This window comes from Pseudophryne corroboree, chromosome 2 (genome assembly GCF_028390025.1).
Source record: "Pseudophryne corroboree isolate aPseCor3 chromosome 2, aPseCor3.hap2, whole genome shotgun sequence".
Taxonomy (NCBI): Eukaryota; Metazoa; Chordata; class Amphibia; order Anura; family Myobatrachidae; genus Pseudophryne; species Pseudophryne corroboree.
Genome location: NC_086445.1, coordinates 348,911,908 through 348,928,699, shown reverse-complemented (window position 1 = coordinate 348,928,699; position 16,792 = coordinate 348,911,908). Strand labels below are relative to the sequence as shown.

At 48.0% G+C, this 16,792-nt stretch overlaps 1 protein-coding gene across 1 annotated transcript in view; it reads right to left on the bottom strand.

Annotated features, from left to right (window-relative positions):
* The window catches only part of LOC135019278 (cohesin subunit SA-2-like), a 440,449-nt gene that overhangs the window by 104,617 nt on the left and 319,040 nt on the right, over positions 1-16,792 (bottom strand). Inside the window, exon 25 of the mRNA XM_063953088.1 lies at positions 15,414-15,558. Coding sequence (XP_063809158.1) covers positions 15,414-15,558 — 145 coding nt within the window. The remainder of the gene's footprint in view (positions 1-15,413; positions 15,559-16,792) is intronic.

The window sequence follows — 16,792 nt, the reverse complement described above, 5'->3', positions numbered from 1 at the left end:
TAGAATCCACCCGTGCTGTCGTAGAACTACTTGAGATAGTGCTACTCCGACCTCCAACTGTTCTCTGGACCTTGCTCTTATCAGGAGGTCGTCCATTTTCTTTGAAGAAGAATCATCATTTCGGCCATTACCTTGGTAAAGACCCGGGGTGCCGTGGACAATCCAAACGGCAGCGTCTGAAACTGATAGTGACAGTTCTGTACCACGAACCTGAGGTACCCTTGGTGAGAAGGGCAAATTGGGACATGGAGGTAAGTATCCCTGATGTCCCGGGACACCCTATAGTCCCCTTCTTCCTGGTTCGCTATCACTGCTCTGAGTGACTCCATCTTGATTTGAACCTTTGTAAGTGTTCAAATATTTCAGATTTAGAATAGGTCTCACCGAGCCTTCTGGCTTCAGTACCACAACATAGTGTGGAATAATACCCCTTTCCTTGTTGTAGGAGGGGTACTTTGATTATCACCTGCTGGGAATACAGCTTGTGAATTGTTTCCAATACTGCCTCCCTGTCGGAGGGAGACGTTGGTAAAGCAGACTTCAGGAACCTGCGAGGGGGAAACGTCTCGACTTTCCAATCTGTACCCCTGGGATCCTACTTGTAGGATCCAGGGGTCCTGTACGGCCCCAGCGTCATGCTGAGAAACTTGGCAGAAGCGGTGGAGGCTTCTGTTCCTGGGAATGGGCTGCCTTCCCTGAGCAGATATGACTCTTATGGGGACGAAAGGACTGAGGCTGAAAAGACGGTGTCTTTTTCTGCAGAGATGTGACTTAGGGTAAAAACGGTGGATTTTCCAGCAGTTGCCGTGGCCACCAGGTCCGATGGACCGACCCCAAATAACTCCTCCCCTTTATACGGCAATACTTCTTTGTGCCGTTTGGAATCTGCATCACCTGACCACTGTCGTGTCCATAAACATCTTCTGGCAGATATGGACATCGCACTTACTCTTGATGCCAGAGTGCAAATATCCCTCTGTGCATCTCGTATATATAGAAATGCATCCTTTAAATGCTCTATAGTCAATAAAATACTGTCCCTGTCCAGGGTATCAATATTTTTAGTCAGGGAATCCGACCAAGCCACCCCAGCTCTGCACATCCAGGCTGAGGCGATCGCTGGTCGCAGTATAACACCAGTATGTGTGTATATACTTCTTAGGATATTTTCCAGCCTCCTATCAGCTGGCTCCTTGAGGACGGCCCTATCCGGAGACGGTACCGCCACTTGTTTTGATAAGCGTGTGAGCGCCTTATCCACCCTAAGGGGTGTTTCCCAACGCGCCCTAACTTCTGGCGGGAAAGGGTATACCGCCAATAATTTTCTATCGGGGGAAACCCACGCATCATCACACCCTTCATTTAATTTATCTGATTCAGGAAAAACTACAGGTAGTTTTTTCACACCCCACATAATACCCTTTTTTGTGGTACTTGTAGTATCAGAAATATGTAACACCTCCTTCATTGCCCTTAACAAGTAACGTGTGGCCCTAAAGGAAAATACGTTTGTTTCTTCACCGTCGACACTGAAATCAGTGTCCGTGTCTGTGTCGACCGACTGAGGTAAATGGGCGTTTTAAAGCCCCTGACGGTGTTTGAGACGCCTGGACAGGTACTATTTTTTTGCCGGCCGTCTCTGTTGACATTATCACGTAATTCCTTGAATAAGCCATCCATTCCGGTGTCGACTCCCTAGAGAGTGACATCACCATTACAGGCAATTGCTCCGCCTCCTCACCAACATCGTCGTCATACATGTCGACACACACGTACCGACACACAGCACACACACAGGGAATGCTCTGATAGAGGACAGGACCCCACTAGCCCTTTGGGGAGACAGAGGGAGAGTTTGCCAGCAGCTGCGGTAAGTCTTGGAACAGACATGGTACTTGCTGAAGCAAGTCCCTTCTTAGCGGCAGAGGCCATAAGTCCTCTGTGAGCATCTCTTGAAGTTCCGGGTACCAAGTCCTTCTTGGCCAATCCGGAGCCATGAGTATAGTTCTTACTCCTCTACGTCTTATAATTCTCAGTACCTTAGGTATGAGAAGCAGAGGAGGGAACACATACACCGACTGGTACACCCACGGTGTTACCAGAACGTCCACAGCTATTGCCTGAGGGTCTCTTGACCTGGCGCAATACCTGTCCCGTTTTTTGTTCAGACGGGACGCCATCATGTCCACCTTTGGTATTTCCCAACGGTTCACAATCATGTGGAAAAACTTCCCGATGAAGTTTCCACTCTCCCGGGTGGAGGTCGTGCCTGCTGAGGAAGTCTGCTTCCCAGTTTCCACTCCCGGAGTGAAACACTGCTGACAGTGCTATCACATGATTTTCCGCCCAGCGAAAAGTCCTTGCAGTTTTTTCCATTGCCCTCCTGCTTCTTGTGCCGCCCTGTCTGTTTACGTGGGCGACTGCCGTGATGTTTTTCCCACTGGATCAATACCGGCTGACCTTGAAGCAGAGGTCTTGCTAAGCTTAGAGCATTATAAATTTACCCTTAGCTCCAGTATATTTATGTGGAGAAAAGTCTCCAGACTTGATCACACTCCCTGGAAATTTTTTCCTTGTGTGACTGCTCCCCAGCCTCTCGGGCTGGCCTCCGTGGTCACCAGCATCCAATCCTGAATGCCGAATCTGCGGCCCTCTAGAAGATGAGCACTCTGTAACCACCACAGGAGAGACACCCTTGTCCTTGGATATAGGGTTATCCGCTGATGCATCTGAAGATGCGATCCGGACCATTTGTCCAGCAGATCCCACTGAAAAGTTCTTGCGTGAAATCTGCCGAATGGAATTGCTTCGTAGGAAGCCACCATTTTTACCAGGACCCTTGTGCAATGATGCACTGACACTTTTCCTGGTTTTAGGAGGTTCTTGACTAGCTCGGATAACTCCCTGGCTTTCTCTTCCGGGAGAAACACCTTTTTCTGGACTGTGTCCAGAATCATCCCTAGGCACAGCAGACGTGTCGTCAGGATCAGCTGCGATTTTGGAATATTTAGAATCCATCCGTGCTGTTGTAGCAGTATCCGAGATAGTGCTACTCCGACCTCCAACTCTTCCCTGGACTTTGCCCTTATCAGGAGATCGTCCAAGTAAGGGGTAATTAAGACGCCTTTTCTTCGAAGAAGAATCATCATTTCGGCCATTACCTTGGTAAAGACCCGGGGTGCCGTGGACAATCCAAACGGCAGCGTCTGAAACTGACAGTGACAGATCTATACCACGAACCTGAGGTACCCTTAGTGAGAAGGGCAAATTTGGGACATGGAGGTAAGCATCCCTGATGTCCCGGGACACTATATAGTCCCCTTCTTCCTGGTTCGTTATCACTGCTCTGAGTGACTCCATCTTGATTTGAACCTTTGTAAGTGTTCAAATTTTTTTAGATTTAGAATAGGTCTCACCTAGCCTTCTGGCTTCAGTACCACAATATAGTGTGGAATAATACCCCTTTCCTTGTTGTAGGAGGGGTAATTTGATTATCACCTGCTGGGAATACAGCTTGTGAATTTTTTCCCATACTGCCTCCTTGTCGGAGGGATACCTTGGTAAAGCAGACTTCAGGAGCCTGCGAGGGGGAAACGTTTCGACATTCCAATCTGTACCCCTGGGATACTACTTGTAGGATCCAGGGGTCCTGTACGGTCCCAGCGTCATGCTGAGAGCTTGGCAGAAGCGGTGGAAGGCTTCTGTTCCTGGGAATGGGCTGCCTGCTGCAGTCTTCTTCCCTTTCCTCTATCCCTGGGCAAATATGACTCTTATAGGGACGAAAGGACTGAGGCTGAAAAGACGGTGTCTTTTTCTGCTGAGATGTGACTTGGGGTAAAAAAAGGTGGATTTTCCAGCTGTTGCCGTGGCCACCAGGTCCGATGGACCGACCCCAAATAACTCCTCCCCTTTATACGGCAATACTTCCATGTGCCGTTTGGAATCTGCATCACCTGACCACTGTCGTGTCCATAAACATCTTCTGGCAGATATGGACATCGCACTTACTCTTGATGCCAGAGTGCAAATATCCCTCTGTGCATCTCGCATATATAGAAATGCATCCTTTAAATGCTCTATAGTCAATAAAATACTGTCCCTGTCAAGGGTATAAATATTTTTAGTCAGGGAATCCGACCAAGCCACCCCAGCTCTGCACATCCAGGCTGAGGCGATCGCTGGTCGCAGTATAACACCAGTATGTGTGTATATACTTTTATATGATATTTTCCAGCCTCCTGTCAGCTGGCTCCTTGAGGACGGCCCTATCTATAGACGGTACCGCCACTTGTTTTGATAAGCGTGTGAGCGCCTTATCCACCCTAAGGGGTGTTTCCCAACGCGCCCTAACTTCTGGCGGGAAAGGGTATACCGCCAATAATTTTCTATCGGGGGGAACCCACGCATCATCACACACTTCATTTAATTTATCTGATTCAGGAAAAACTACAGGTAGTTTTTTCACATCCCACATAATACCCTCTTTTGTGGTACTTGTAGTATCAGAAATATGTAACACCTCCTTCATTGCCCTTAACGTGTGGCCCTAATAAGGAATACGTTTGTTTATTCACCGTCGACACTGGATTCAGTGTCCGTGTCTGTGTCGACCGACTAAGGTAAACGGGCGTTTTAAAACCCCTGACGGTGTTTTTGAGACGTCTGGACCGGTACTAATTGTTTGTCGGCCGTCTCATGTCGTCAACCGACCTTGCAGCGTGTTGACATTATCACGTAATTCCCTAAATAAGCCATCCATTCCGGTGTCGACTCCCTAGAGAGTGACATCACCATTACAGGCAATTGCTCCGCCTCCTCACCAACATCGTCCTCATACATGTCGACACACACGTACCGACACACAGCACACACACAGGGAATGCTCTGATAGAGGACAGGACCCACTAGCCCTTTGGAGAGACAGAGGGAGAGTTTGCCAGCACACACCAAAAAACGCTATAATTATATAGGGACAACCTTATATAAGTGTTTTCCCTTATAGCATCTTTTTATATATTTCTAACGCCAAATTAGTGCCCCCCCTCTCTGTTTTAACCCTGTTTCTGTAGTGCAGTGCAGGGGAGAGCCTGGGAGCCTTCCCTCCAGCCTTTCTGTGAGGGAAAATGGCGCTGTGTGCTGAGGAGATAGGCCCCGCCCCTTTTTCGGCGGGCTCGTCTCCCGCTCTTCAACGGATTCTGGCAGGGGTTAAATATCTCCATATAGCCCCCGGAGGCTATATGTGAGGTATTTTTTGCCAAAAAATAGGTTTACATTGCCTCCCAGGGCGCCCCCCTCCCAGCGCCCTGCACCCTCAGTGACTGCCGTGTGAAGTGTGCTGAGAGCAATGGCGCACAGCTGCAGTGCTGTGCGCTACCTTAAGAAGACTGAGGAGTCTTCTGCCGCCGATTCTGGACCTTCTTCTCTTTTCAGCATCTGCAAGGGGGCCGGCGGCGAGGCTCCGGTGACCATCCAGGCTGTACCTGTGATCGTCCCTCTGGAGCTAATGTCCAGTAGCCAAAGAAGCCAATCCATCCTGCACGCAGGTGAGTTCACTTCTTCTCCCCTAAGTCCCTCGTTGCAGTGATCCTGTTGCCAGCAGGACTCACTGTAAAATAAAAAACCTAAGCTAAACTTTTCTAAGCAGCTCTTTAGGAGAGCCACCTAGATTGCACCCTTCTCGGCCGGGCACAAAAATCTAACTGAGGCTTGGAGGAGGGTCATAGGGGGAGGAGCCAGTGCACACCACCTGATCCAAAAGCTTTACTTTTTGTGCCCTGTCTCCTGCGGAGCCGCTATTCCCCATGGTCCTTTCAGGAACCCCAGCATCCACTAGGACGATAGAGAAAATGAAATGTGTGTGATGCACGGGACTTCATGTTCACTTTCTGAAGAATCACCCTTTGGTACCTCAGTTAGTTTCAAGCATGGATATCACTAAAACCTGTACTGTTAGTGTGCCTTGAGGATCATGGTTTGGAATCCGTGATCTAGTACAGTGGTTCTCAACCTTGGTCCTCAAGTACCCCCAACAGTTCATGTTTTCCAGGTCTCCTCACAGAATTGAAAGTGAAATAATTTGCTCCACCTGTGGGTCTTTTATAATGTGTCAGCGAGTAATGAATACACCTGTTCAACTGCTAAGTAACCTGGAAACCATGAACTGTTGGGGGTACTTGAGGACCGAGGTTGAGAACCACTGATCTACTACACAGGTTCTCAAACCCAGTCCTCAGAACACAGTACATGTTTTCCAGATAACCAAACAGGTGCACATGTGTATTTATTACTCACTGACACATTTTAAAAAGGGCCACAGGTGGAGCTAATTACTTCACGTGCGATTCTGTTAGGCGACATGCAAAAATAAGATTTTACTTACCGGTAAATCTATTTCTCGTAGTCTGTAGAGGATGCTGGGGACTCCGTAAGGACCATGGGGATAGACGGGCTCCGCAGGAGACATGGGCACTTTAAGAAAGAATTTAGTTCCTGGTGTGCACTGGCTCCTCCCTCTATGCCCCTCCTCCAGACCTCAGTTAGAGAAACTGTGCCCAGAGGAGATGGACAGTACGAGGAAAGGATTTTGTTAATCCAAGGGCAAGATTCATACCAGCCACACCAATCACACCGTATAACTTGTGATAACTACCCAGTTAACAGTATGAAAACAACATATCATCAGTACAAGACCGATGCAACTATAACATAACCCTCATTGAAGCAATAACTATATACAAGTATTGCAGAAGAAGTCCGCACTTGGGACGGGCGCCCAGCATCCTCTACGGACTACGAGAAATAGATTAACCGGTAAGTAAAATCTTATTTTCTCTAACATCCTAGAGGATGCTGGGGACTCCGTAAGGACCATGAGGATTATACCAAAACTCCCAAACGGGCGGGAGAGTGCGGATGACTCTGCAGCACCGATTGAGCAAACATGAGGTCCTCCTCAGCCAGGGTATCAAACTTGTAGAATTTTGCAAAAGTGTTCCTAGTGGAATGGGCCTTGACCGATTTTGGTAACGGCAAACCAGCCGTAGAATGCGCTTGCTGAATCGTGTTACAAATCCAGCGAGCAATAGTTTGCTTTGAAGCAGGGGCACCAATCTTGTTGGATGCATACAGGACAAACAGCGCTTCAGTTTTCCTGACTCTAGCCGTTCTGGCTACGTAAATTTTCCAAGCCCTGACCACATCAAGTAACTTGGAATCCTCCAAGTCACGTGTAGCCCCAGGCACCACAATAGGTTGGTTCATATGAAAAGATGAAACCACTTTTGGCAGAAATTGCGAACGGGTCTGCTCTATCCATATGGAAAACCAAATAGGGGCTTTTATGTGACAAAGCCGCTAATTCAGACACTCGCCTAGTCGAAGCCAAGGCTAATAACATGACCACCTTCCACGTGAGATATTTCAACTCCACCGTTTTAAGTGGTTCAAACCAGTGTGACTTTAGGAAACTTAACACCACGTTAAGATCCCAAGGTGCCACCGGAGGCACAAAAGGAGGCTGAATATGCAGCACTCACTTTACAAAAGTCTGAACTTTTGGGAGAGAAGCCAATTCTTTTTGAAAGAAAATGGATAGGGCCGAAATCTGGACCTTAATGGAACCTAATTTAAGGCCCAAATTCACTCCAGTTTGTAGGAAGTGAAGGAAACGACCCAGATGGAATTCTTCCATAGGAGCATTCTTGGTCTCACACCAAGAAACATATTTTCGCCATATACGGTGATAATGTTTTGCTGTTACTTCCTTCCTAGCCTTTATCAGCGTAGGGATAACCTCAACCGGAATGCCTTTTTCTGCTAGGATCCGGCGTTCAACCGCCATGCCGTCAAACGCAGCCGCGGTAGGTCTTGGAACAGACAGGGTCCCTGTTGCAACAGGTCCTGTCTTAGAGGAAGAGGCCACGGATCTTCTGTGAGCAGTTCCTGCAGATCTGGATACCAGGTCCGTCTTGGCCAATCTGGAACAATGAGGATTGTTCTCACTCCTTTTCTTCTTACTATCCTCAACACCTTTGGTATGAGAGGAAGAGGAGGAAATACATAGACTGACCGGAACACCCACGGTGTCACAAGGGCGACTACCGCTACTGCCTGAGGGTCTCTTGACCTGGCGCAATACCTCTGTAGCTTTTTGTTGAGGCGGGACGCCATCATATCTATCTGTGGCAGTTCCCACCGACTCACAATCTGTGCGAAGACTTCTGGATGAAGTCCCCACTCTCCAGGGTGTAGGTCGTGTCTGCTGAGGAAGTCTGCTTCCCAGTTGTCCACTCCCGGAATGAACACTGCTGACAGTGTGCTTACATGATTCTCCGCCCAGCGAAGAATTCTGGTGGCTTCCGCCATTGCTACTCTGCTCCTTGTGCCGCCTTGGCGGTTTACATGAGCCACTGCGGTGATGTTGTCTGACTGGATCAGAACTGGTCGGTCGCGAAGTAAGGTCTCTGCTTGACGTAGGGCGTTGTATATGGCCCTTAGCTCCAGGATGTTGATGTGAAGACAAGTCTCTTGACTTGACCAAAGACCCTGGAAATTTCTTCCCTGTGTGACTGCTCCCCAACCTCGGAGGCTTGCGTCCGTGTTCACCAGGATCCAGTCCTGAATGCCGAATCTGCGGCCCTCGAGAAGGTGAGCACTCTGCAGCCACCACAGTAGTGACACCATGGCAATGGGGGACAGGGTGATCAACCGATGTATCTGAAGATGTGACCCGGACCACTTGTCCAGTATGTCCCATTGGAAAGTCCTTGCATGGAACCTGCCGAAGGGAATGGCCTCGTATGACGCCACCATCTTTCCCAGGACTCGAGTGCAATGATGTACTGACACCTGTTTTGGTTTCAATAGGTTCTTGACCAGAGTTATGAGTTCCTGGGCCTTCTCTATCGGGAGATGAACCCTCTTCTGGTCCGTGTCCAGAATCATGCCCAAGAAGGGCAGACGAGTCGTAGGAACCAACTGCGACTTTGGAATATTGAGAATCCAGCCGTGTTGCTGTAACACTTTCAGTGAAAGAGATACGCTGTTCAGCAACTACTCTCTTGATCTCGCTTTTATGAGGAGATCGTCCAAGTACGGGATAATTGTGACACCTTGCTTCTGCAGGAGCACCATCATTTCCGCCATTACCTTGGTGATCCTCGGGCCGTTGAGAAACCAAACGGCAACGTCTGAAATTGGTAATGACAATCCTGTACCGCAAATCTTAGGTACGCCTGATGAGGTGGATAAATGGGGACATGAAGGTACGCATCCTTTATGTCCAGTGACACCATAAAATCCCCCCCTTCCAGGCTTGCGATGACCGTTCTTAGCGATTCCATCTTGAACTTGAACCTTTTCAAGTATAGGTTCAGAGATTTTAAATTCAATATGGGTCTGACCGAACCGTCCGGTTTCGGGACTACAAACATGGTCGAATAATAACCCCTTCCCTGTTGAAGGAGGGGAACCTTGACCACCACCTGCTGAAGATACAATTTTTGTATTGCGTTTAACACTATTTCCCTCTCTTGGGGGGGAAGATGGTAGGGCCGATTTGAAATACCGGCGAGGAGACACCTCTTCGAATTCCAGCTTGTAACCCTGAGACACAATTTCTATTGCCCAAGGATCCACCTGGGAGTGAACCCACATGTGGCTGAAATTCCAAAGACGTGCCCCCACAGGGCCCGGCTCCGCCAGTGGAGCCCCAGCATCATGAGGTGGATTTTGTAGAGGCCGGTGAGGACTTCTGTTCCTGGGTACTAGCTGCGTTGTGCAGCTTCTTTCCTCTGCCCCTACCTCTGGCAAGAAAGGACGCACCTCGGACTTTCTTGTTTCTCTGTGAACGAAAGGACTGCATTTGATAATGCGGTGCTCTCTTAGGCTGTGAGGAAACATAAGGCAAAAAATTTGACTTTCCAGCTGTAGCTGTGGAGACCAGGTCCGAGAGACCTTCCCCGAACAATTCCTCACCCCTGTAAGGTAAAACCTCCATATGCCTTTTTGAGTCGGCATCACCTGTCCATTGCCGAGTCCACAGGACCCTTCTGGCAGAAATCGACATAGCGTTTATTCTAGAACCCAGTAGACTAATGTCTCTTTGAGCATCTCTCATATATAGGACAGCGTCTTTTATATGCCCCAGGGTCAATAATACAATATCCTTATCTAGGGTATCCAATTCCTCAGATAAGGTATCCGTCCATGCCGCTACAGCACTACACACCCAGGCCGACGCAATTGCCGGTCTTAGTAAGGTACCTGAATGTGTATAAATGGACTTCAGGGTAACCTCCTGTTTGCGATCAGCAGCATCTTTGAGGGTAGCCGTATCCTGGGACGGCAGGGCTACCTTTTTGGATAAGCGTGTTAAAGCTTTGTCCACCCTAGGGGAGGATTTCCATCGTAACCTATCCGTTGGCGGGAAAGGATACGCCATAAGAATCCGTTTGGAAATCTGCAGTTTTTTAACTGGAGATTCCCAAGCTTTTTCACATAACTCATTCAGTTCGTGTGAGTGGGGAAAAGTTACCTCAGGCTTCTTTCCCTTATACATATACACCCTCGTGTCAGGGACAGGGGTTTCCTCTGTGATGTGCAAAACATCCTTTATTGCTATAATCATATATCGAAGGGATTTAGCCAATTTTGGCTGTAACTTTGCATCATCGTAATCGACACTGGAGTCAGAATCCATGTCGGTATCTGTGTCAACAATTTGGGATAGTGGGCGCTTATGAGACCCTGACGGTCCCTGCGACACAGGGTCAGGCATGGGTTGAGACCCTGACTGCCCAAATGCATCAGCCTTGTCAAATCTTTTATGCAAGGAATTAATATTATCATTTAAAACCTTACACATATCCATCCAATCAGGTGTCGGCGGAGACACCACATTCATTTGCTCCCGCTCCTCTCCCACATAGCCTTCCTCATCAGACATGTCGACACAAGCGTACCGACACACCCCACACACAGGGAATGTCCTTTCTGAAGACAGTTCCCCCACCAGGCCCTTTGGAGAGACAGAGAGAGAGTATGCCAGCACACACCCCAGCGCTATAATATCCCAGGAATAACACAGTAACTTAATGTTAACCAGGTAGCTGCTGTAGGTTATAGTTTTTCGCCTAATTATGTGCCCCCCCTCTCTTTTCAACCCTCTTCTACCGTGTATCAGCAGGGGAGAGCCCGGGGAGCTTCCTCTCAGCGGTGCTGTGGAGAAAAAATGGCGCTGGTGAGTGCTGAGGGAGAAGCCCCACCCCCTCGGTGGCAGGCTTCTGTCCCGCTTAAACAGTAATTTTGGTGGGGGCTCATACATATATACAGTGCCCAGCTGTATATATGTGTTCCTTTTGCCAATATGAGGTCCCAAATGCTGCCCAGGGGGCGCGCGCGCCCCCCCCCCCCCCCCCCTTGCGCCCTGCATTCTTACAGTGACCGGAGTATGTGAGGTGTGTGGAGCAATGGCGCACAGCTGCAGTGCTGTGCGTTACCTCTAGTGAAGATCATGAAGGCTTCTGCCGCCTGTGATGTCTTCTTTTCTTCTCATACTCACCCGGCTTCTGTCTCCTGGCTCTGCGAGAGGGACGGCGGCGCGACTCTGGGATGGACGGCGAGGGTGAGATCCTGCGTACCAATCCCTCTGGAGCTAATGGTGTCCAGTTGCCTAAGAAGCAGGACCTAGCTTCAGAGAGTAGGGCTGCTTCTCTCCCCCCAGTCCCTCGATGCAGGGAGTCTGTTGCCAGCAGAGCTCCCTGAAAATAAAAAACCTAACAAAATACTTTCTATCAGTAAACTCAGGAGAGCTCACTGAAAAGCACCCAGCTCCTCTGGGCACAGTATCAAACTGAGGTCAGGAGGAGGGGCATAGAGGGAGGAGCCAGTGCACACCAGGAACTAAATTCTTTCTTAAAGTGCCCATGTCTCCTGCGGAGCCCGTCTATCCCCATGGTCCTTACGGAGTCCCCAGCATCCTCTAGGACGTTAGAGAAAAAGGCACTGTGTGGGGTTCCTGTGGACCGAGTTTGAGAACCTGTGATCTAGTATATCCTAAGGACCAGTGCCAGCTGCAGCACCGACCACATAGTACAGGGGGGAACCACTTAGCACATAGGTTCTCAACCTCAGTCCTCAGGACCCCACTCAGTGCATGTTTTGCAGGTAACCCAGCAGGTGCACAGGTGTATTCATTACTCATTATTTACTGACACATTTTAAAAGGTCCACAGGTAGAGCTCATTATTTGACTTGCGATTCTGTAAGGAGACCTGCAAAACATGCACTGTGTGAGGTCTTGAGGACTGAGTTTGAGAACCTGTGGCTTAGCACATATAAACATACATGTTATGATGTATGTAATATATTTCCTGGCTTGTTCCCCCGGGATCAGCAGCGTTGTGTCTATACGGCACTCAGAACTCGGCATAAGGCTTCACACGCCTTCTAAGCCCGCCCCCAGACTCCCATTGGCTAGTCCTGGGTGCCGTATGGCCCCTGATAGACACAGCACCAATTCCTGGGGGAACCAGCCAGCACATATATTACATACATCATAACATGTGTGTTTATATGTGCTAAGCGATTCCCCGCTGCACTATGTGGCCAGCGCTGCAGCCACCGCTGCGAATGACTGTACTCATTTGACCGCTAAAGCAGTAGCTACTTGTTGCCCTCATATTCTACCATTCTATGACACCATTCTCTGTGTGAAAAATGATCATGTAATATAAGGCTACTTTTAGGCGTAGACTCATACACCTTTTTCACTGCCTTAAAAAAAACAGGTTTTTGCACATGAAAGCACATCAAGCCAGGTTTTTGCTCAGTGGAAAAGGACCCCCCCAAAAAAACCTAGATCCAGTGAACCAGGAATCCAACCCACATAGCTTGCAGCTGACCTGAGTGTAAACGGGTTACCCACGTCATCTGACCCGGGACCCGTTTACAGCATGCAGAGAGTTCATACTTCCCCACCACTTTGTTCCGCAGGCAGTCTGGGGACACGGCACACACTGTCAGCACTGCTATTTACCCGGCTTTGCAGACAGTAGCAGTGTCGAGTGAAGGTGAATAGATGCGTCTATTCAGTGCACAGAGGCGGGGGCTGGGGGCAGCCCAGCAGTTTCCGGGGTGCTGGGTTTGCCCCCAGCATGACGTGGGATGACATGAATGAGGAGGCGTGGTCTAACGGAACCAAGGTCATGCCCTGAGGTCCCGATCTGCCGGATTTCCTGCCACTTGATGATGTCATCTCCAAGCGCCAACCCAAAAAAAAGAAAATGCACTTGTATGCAGTGTGAACGGCGTTGGAGTAAGTCCCATGTCTGACCTGGCTTATGCAGATGTGTGTCTGTGACGATGACTGTAGTGCCCCCTAAGCCTCAGTATGACTTACAGCCAGCCATTTCTGGGCGTGCCGAGGCAAGTGGCTGCCTCCTTGGACGCAGCTCACTGAACCTAGCTGCGAGAAAACACTGCCCATCCTGGGTAACCTGAGGGTTACTCAGATGACAGATTTTCGTGCAGATCATCTGATGCTGTCTCTTTGGCTGCAGCAGCAGATCACAGAAGCCAGCAGGAAGCGTCTACTTATACATGATGTCTCCTGCGGCATTAGCACGTCTCTTCTGCATCTATCTAAGCTGGCATCTGTACACTCACATATTTCTATGGCAGTATTTGGAGTTGAACGTATGTTACAGTGCATGCCACAAAATCGAGCTTATACAGATGTGCCCGCATTCATCCTTGCTGCTAGTCGAGCAATCGTGAGTTGTTTGCCATGACTAGCGTGTCCGGAATGTGCAGTGTCACTGCGCATGCACTCGTGATCCCTAGGAATGTATGGTGCATATGCTCCCACGCCCGGTTCGATCCATGGATGAACACAGAAACATTGCAAATTCTTCTATCACAATCTACACAGAAAGTCATGCCATGTGGAATATACAAATGACACACATCCTAAAAGAAATATAGTTTAGGAATAGGATAATTGCCAGTCAACATCGGACACATCTCGAAGGGGCGTGGAGGTACTTAACTTGCACACTGATATTGGTACATGTCATTCCAAGCACAATGTGCCGCAAGTGTAAAATACACTCTGCCAAATATATGGCAGTTGTGCACATGCACAGTGTGACCAATCTGAAGCCGGGTACACACTGGAGCAACCAGCAATTGGGCTGCTTTAAGGGCCGATTTCCCTTGAGCCTGATTGTCATTACACACTACACAATGTAACGAACAATGGAACAATATATTAATATATACGGTCCCTCTCCCACAGCCTGCGTCCACCATCTGACACTGTGCACGTGCGCTGTGCCAGATTCTTTGGAGAAATCATTTGACAATATGACAGTCTCCTCTAATATGCCGGGGAAGTAACTCGCAGACAGAGATTATCGCTACTGCTTTCCATGCGAGTCACAGTTAGTGCATTGAAGGAGAAATTTTGTTAAAAGTGCAAAATGTCTGTTGCGATACAGACTGTCAATCGCGTCATTGCCATGATTATTAATACAGTCCTTTAAGTCTGTTACTATGCTCCAGTATTACATACCTTACATATCTCTTTACAGTTATTTTACTGCTATAATTTAAACATATTGTTAAAATATAACATCTAGTGAAATAGTTATCCAACATACAGTAGTAAAATTGACAATTCATGTAGTAAAAAAATGAGATATCTTTAGAATACATCAGTGGCTCCACCGCTACCTCCTTTTATAGGAGAACGCACATATTATACTGAAGTGTCAGGAATAAAGGGGCTTGATGGTAAAATGCCAGAAAAGCACGGACCCTACTACTTAAAGTGATGTCAGCACTCTCACTGTTTCTCTTGTGGTCCATTTCACTTTTTCTCAGACCACATGTCATTGCTATCTGTATGCGGATGATATATGGGGGCTAATTCAGACCTGATCACTGCTGTGCGTTTTCTGATTGACAGGCAGAGGTGGTCGCTGGGCGGGAGGGTTGGGCCGCCGTTTTGGGGGCGCGGTCTGGGCAACACAGGTGTGCCCGGACTGTGCGGGGTGCGACAGCGCCGAGGCGACCTGGAGAGCAACGGGTAGCGCCCTGCCAGCGCACAGGAGCTGCGCTGGTAGAGAGCTACTCTTCAGGTACAAAAGCCGTGCGATGCTTTTTCACCTGTGCGGGGGAGGGGGGGGGCAGACATGCGGGGTGGACTAGTCCTGTGCTGGGCGTCCCCACGCATATCAGGGTGGCTGAATTTTGCACAGCTACGATCAGGTCTGAATTAGGCCCATGGTGCACCCTATTTGATTCTCTGCTGTTGTATTCAGTTTGGATTGGGGCACAATGAGAGAAACATCTTATTTATGAAGGTTTGTAAATAAACTTATGGTTTACTAATAATAAAAAAAAAAAAACACCTTTTCCTTTCTCTTCATCATCCTGGAAGACATGGCGTTGTACAAATGACAGTAGCTCTGATTCCAGCTCTGAATTCACACAGCAGTGCGTGCCCCCTCCTCTGTTATGTAGTAACATTAGTAGGTCACACAGCGAAAGGAAAGCCTGAAAAGAGAGAGGACATTGTACGCACATATTTCAAATCAGTGTCTCTCGATGGGTATAATATGTTATGCCGGCGCTTATGCAGGCAGCGGGGTGAGCGCATAGGAGCCCCTTGCGGGCGCGGTGGCGCACTACACTGTTTATTCTCCCTCCAGGGTTGTGGTGGACACCCCAAGAGGGAGAATAGTTGTCGGAATGCCGGCTGTCGGGATTCCGGTGTCGGTATGGTGAGCACTTGGATCCCGTCAGTCAGCATATCAAAAGCCTCCCCTCTCGATTATAGTAACATAGTAAGTAAGGTTGAAAAAAGACAAGTTGTCCATCGAGTTCAACCTACTGTATATTAAAAATCCTAATTACTCAAGTGAAGACTGTTTTAAGTCTAGTTGACAACTAGAATGCATACTTCTAATACTATTATACTAAATTACATTTGTTTTAAATGCTATATTCCTTGGATATCTTTATCAGAAAGAAAATAGGATTATGATACCTACCGGTAAATCCTTTTCTCCTAGTCCGTAGAAGATGCTGGGGTCCACTTCATGAACATGGGGTACAGACGGTTCTGCAGGAGCCATTGGCACTTTAAGGGGTATATGCAATTGCGGTCGAATTCCCGAAAATGTCGAAAAACAGGACTTTTTCGCAAAAAAAAAAAATGTGACCATGCAATACAGTACTTTTCGTCAAAAAAACGGGCTTTTAAAATTCGACTTTTTGAAATTCGACATTTGACAAATTTGACATTTCTGCAATGGTACAAATGCGGCTTTTCGACAAAAGTATATTCAATTGAAGTATGTAAATTCGACAACAGTGCTTTTCGTCAGTAAACAAATAAAGAAGATATTAGCGCTTGTTGGTCACAAATGCAAGGGTGTGTCACAATTAAATCACAATTTATTAAAGGAATATAGATTTAGGCATATTTTCTAAAAACTTAAATGCAATGCACAATAGTGGTTAATACCACATAAAAACACTGAGAAAAAGTAGATAGTGTAACTCCCATTGTTGTATCATCCTATTCAGGAACTTATCAGAGAATGGACCTGTTCCTATGAGAGTCCCCTTGGTTACTAAGGTTCAGTGTCCTATCCGTGGGTTTATAGTTACCACCAACGTCTCTCGAGGTAATTAGGCGAATCTGCATCCGCAAAAGTGCTGTTCCTCGGCGGGTGGTGGATAATGACTTTCCACGGTGAAATAGGAATGTCCTTGTAAATCCAGT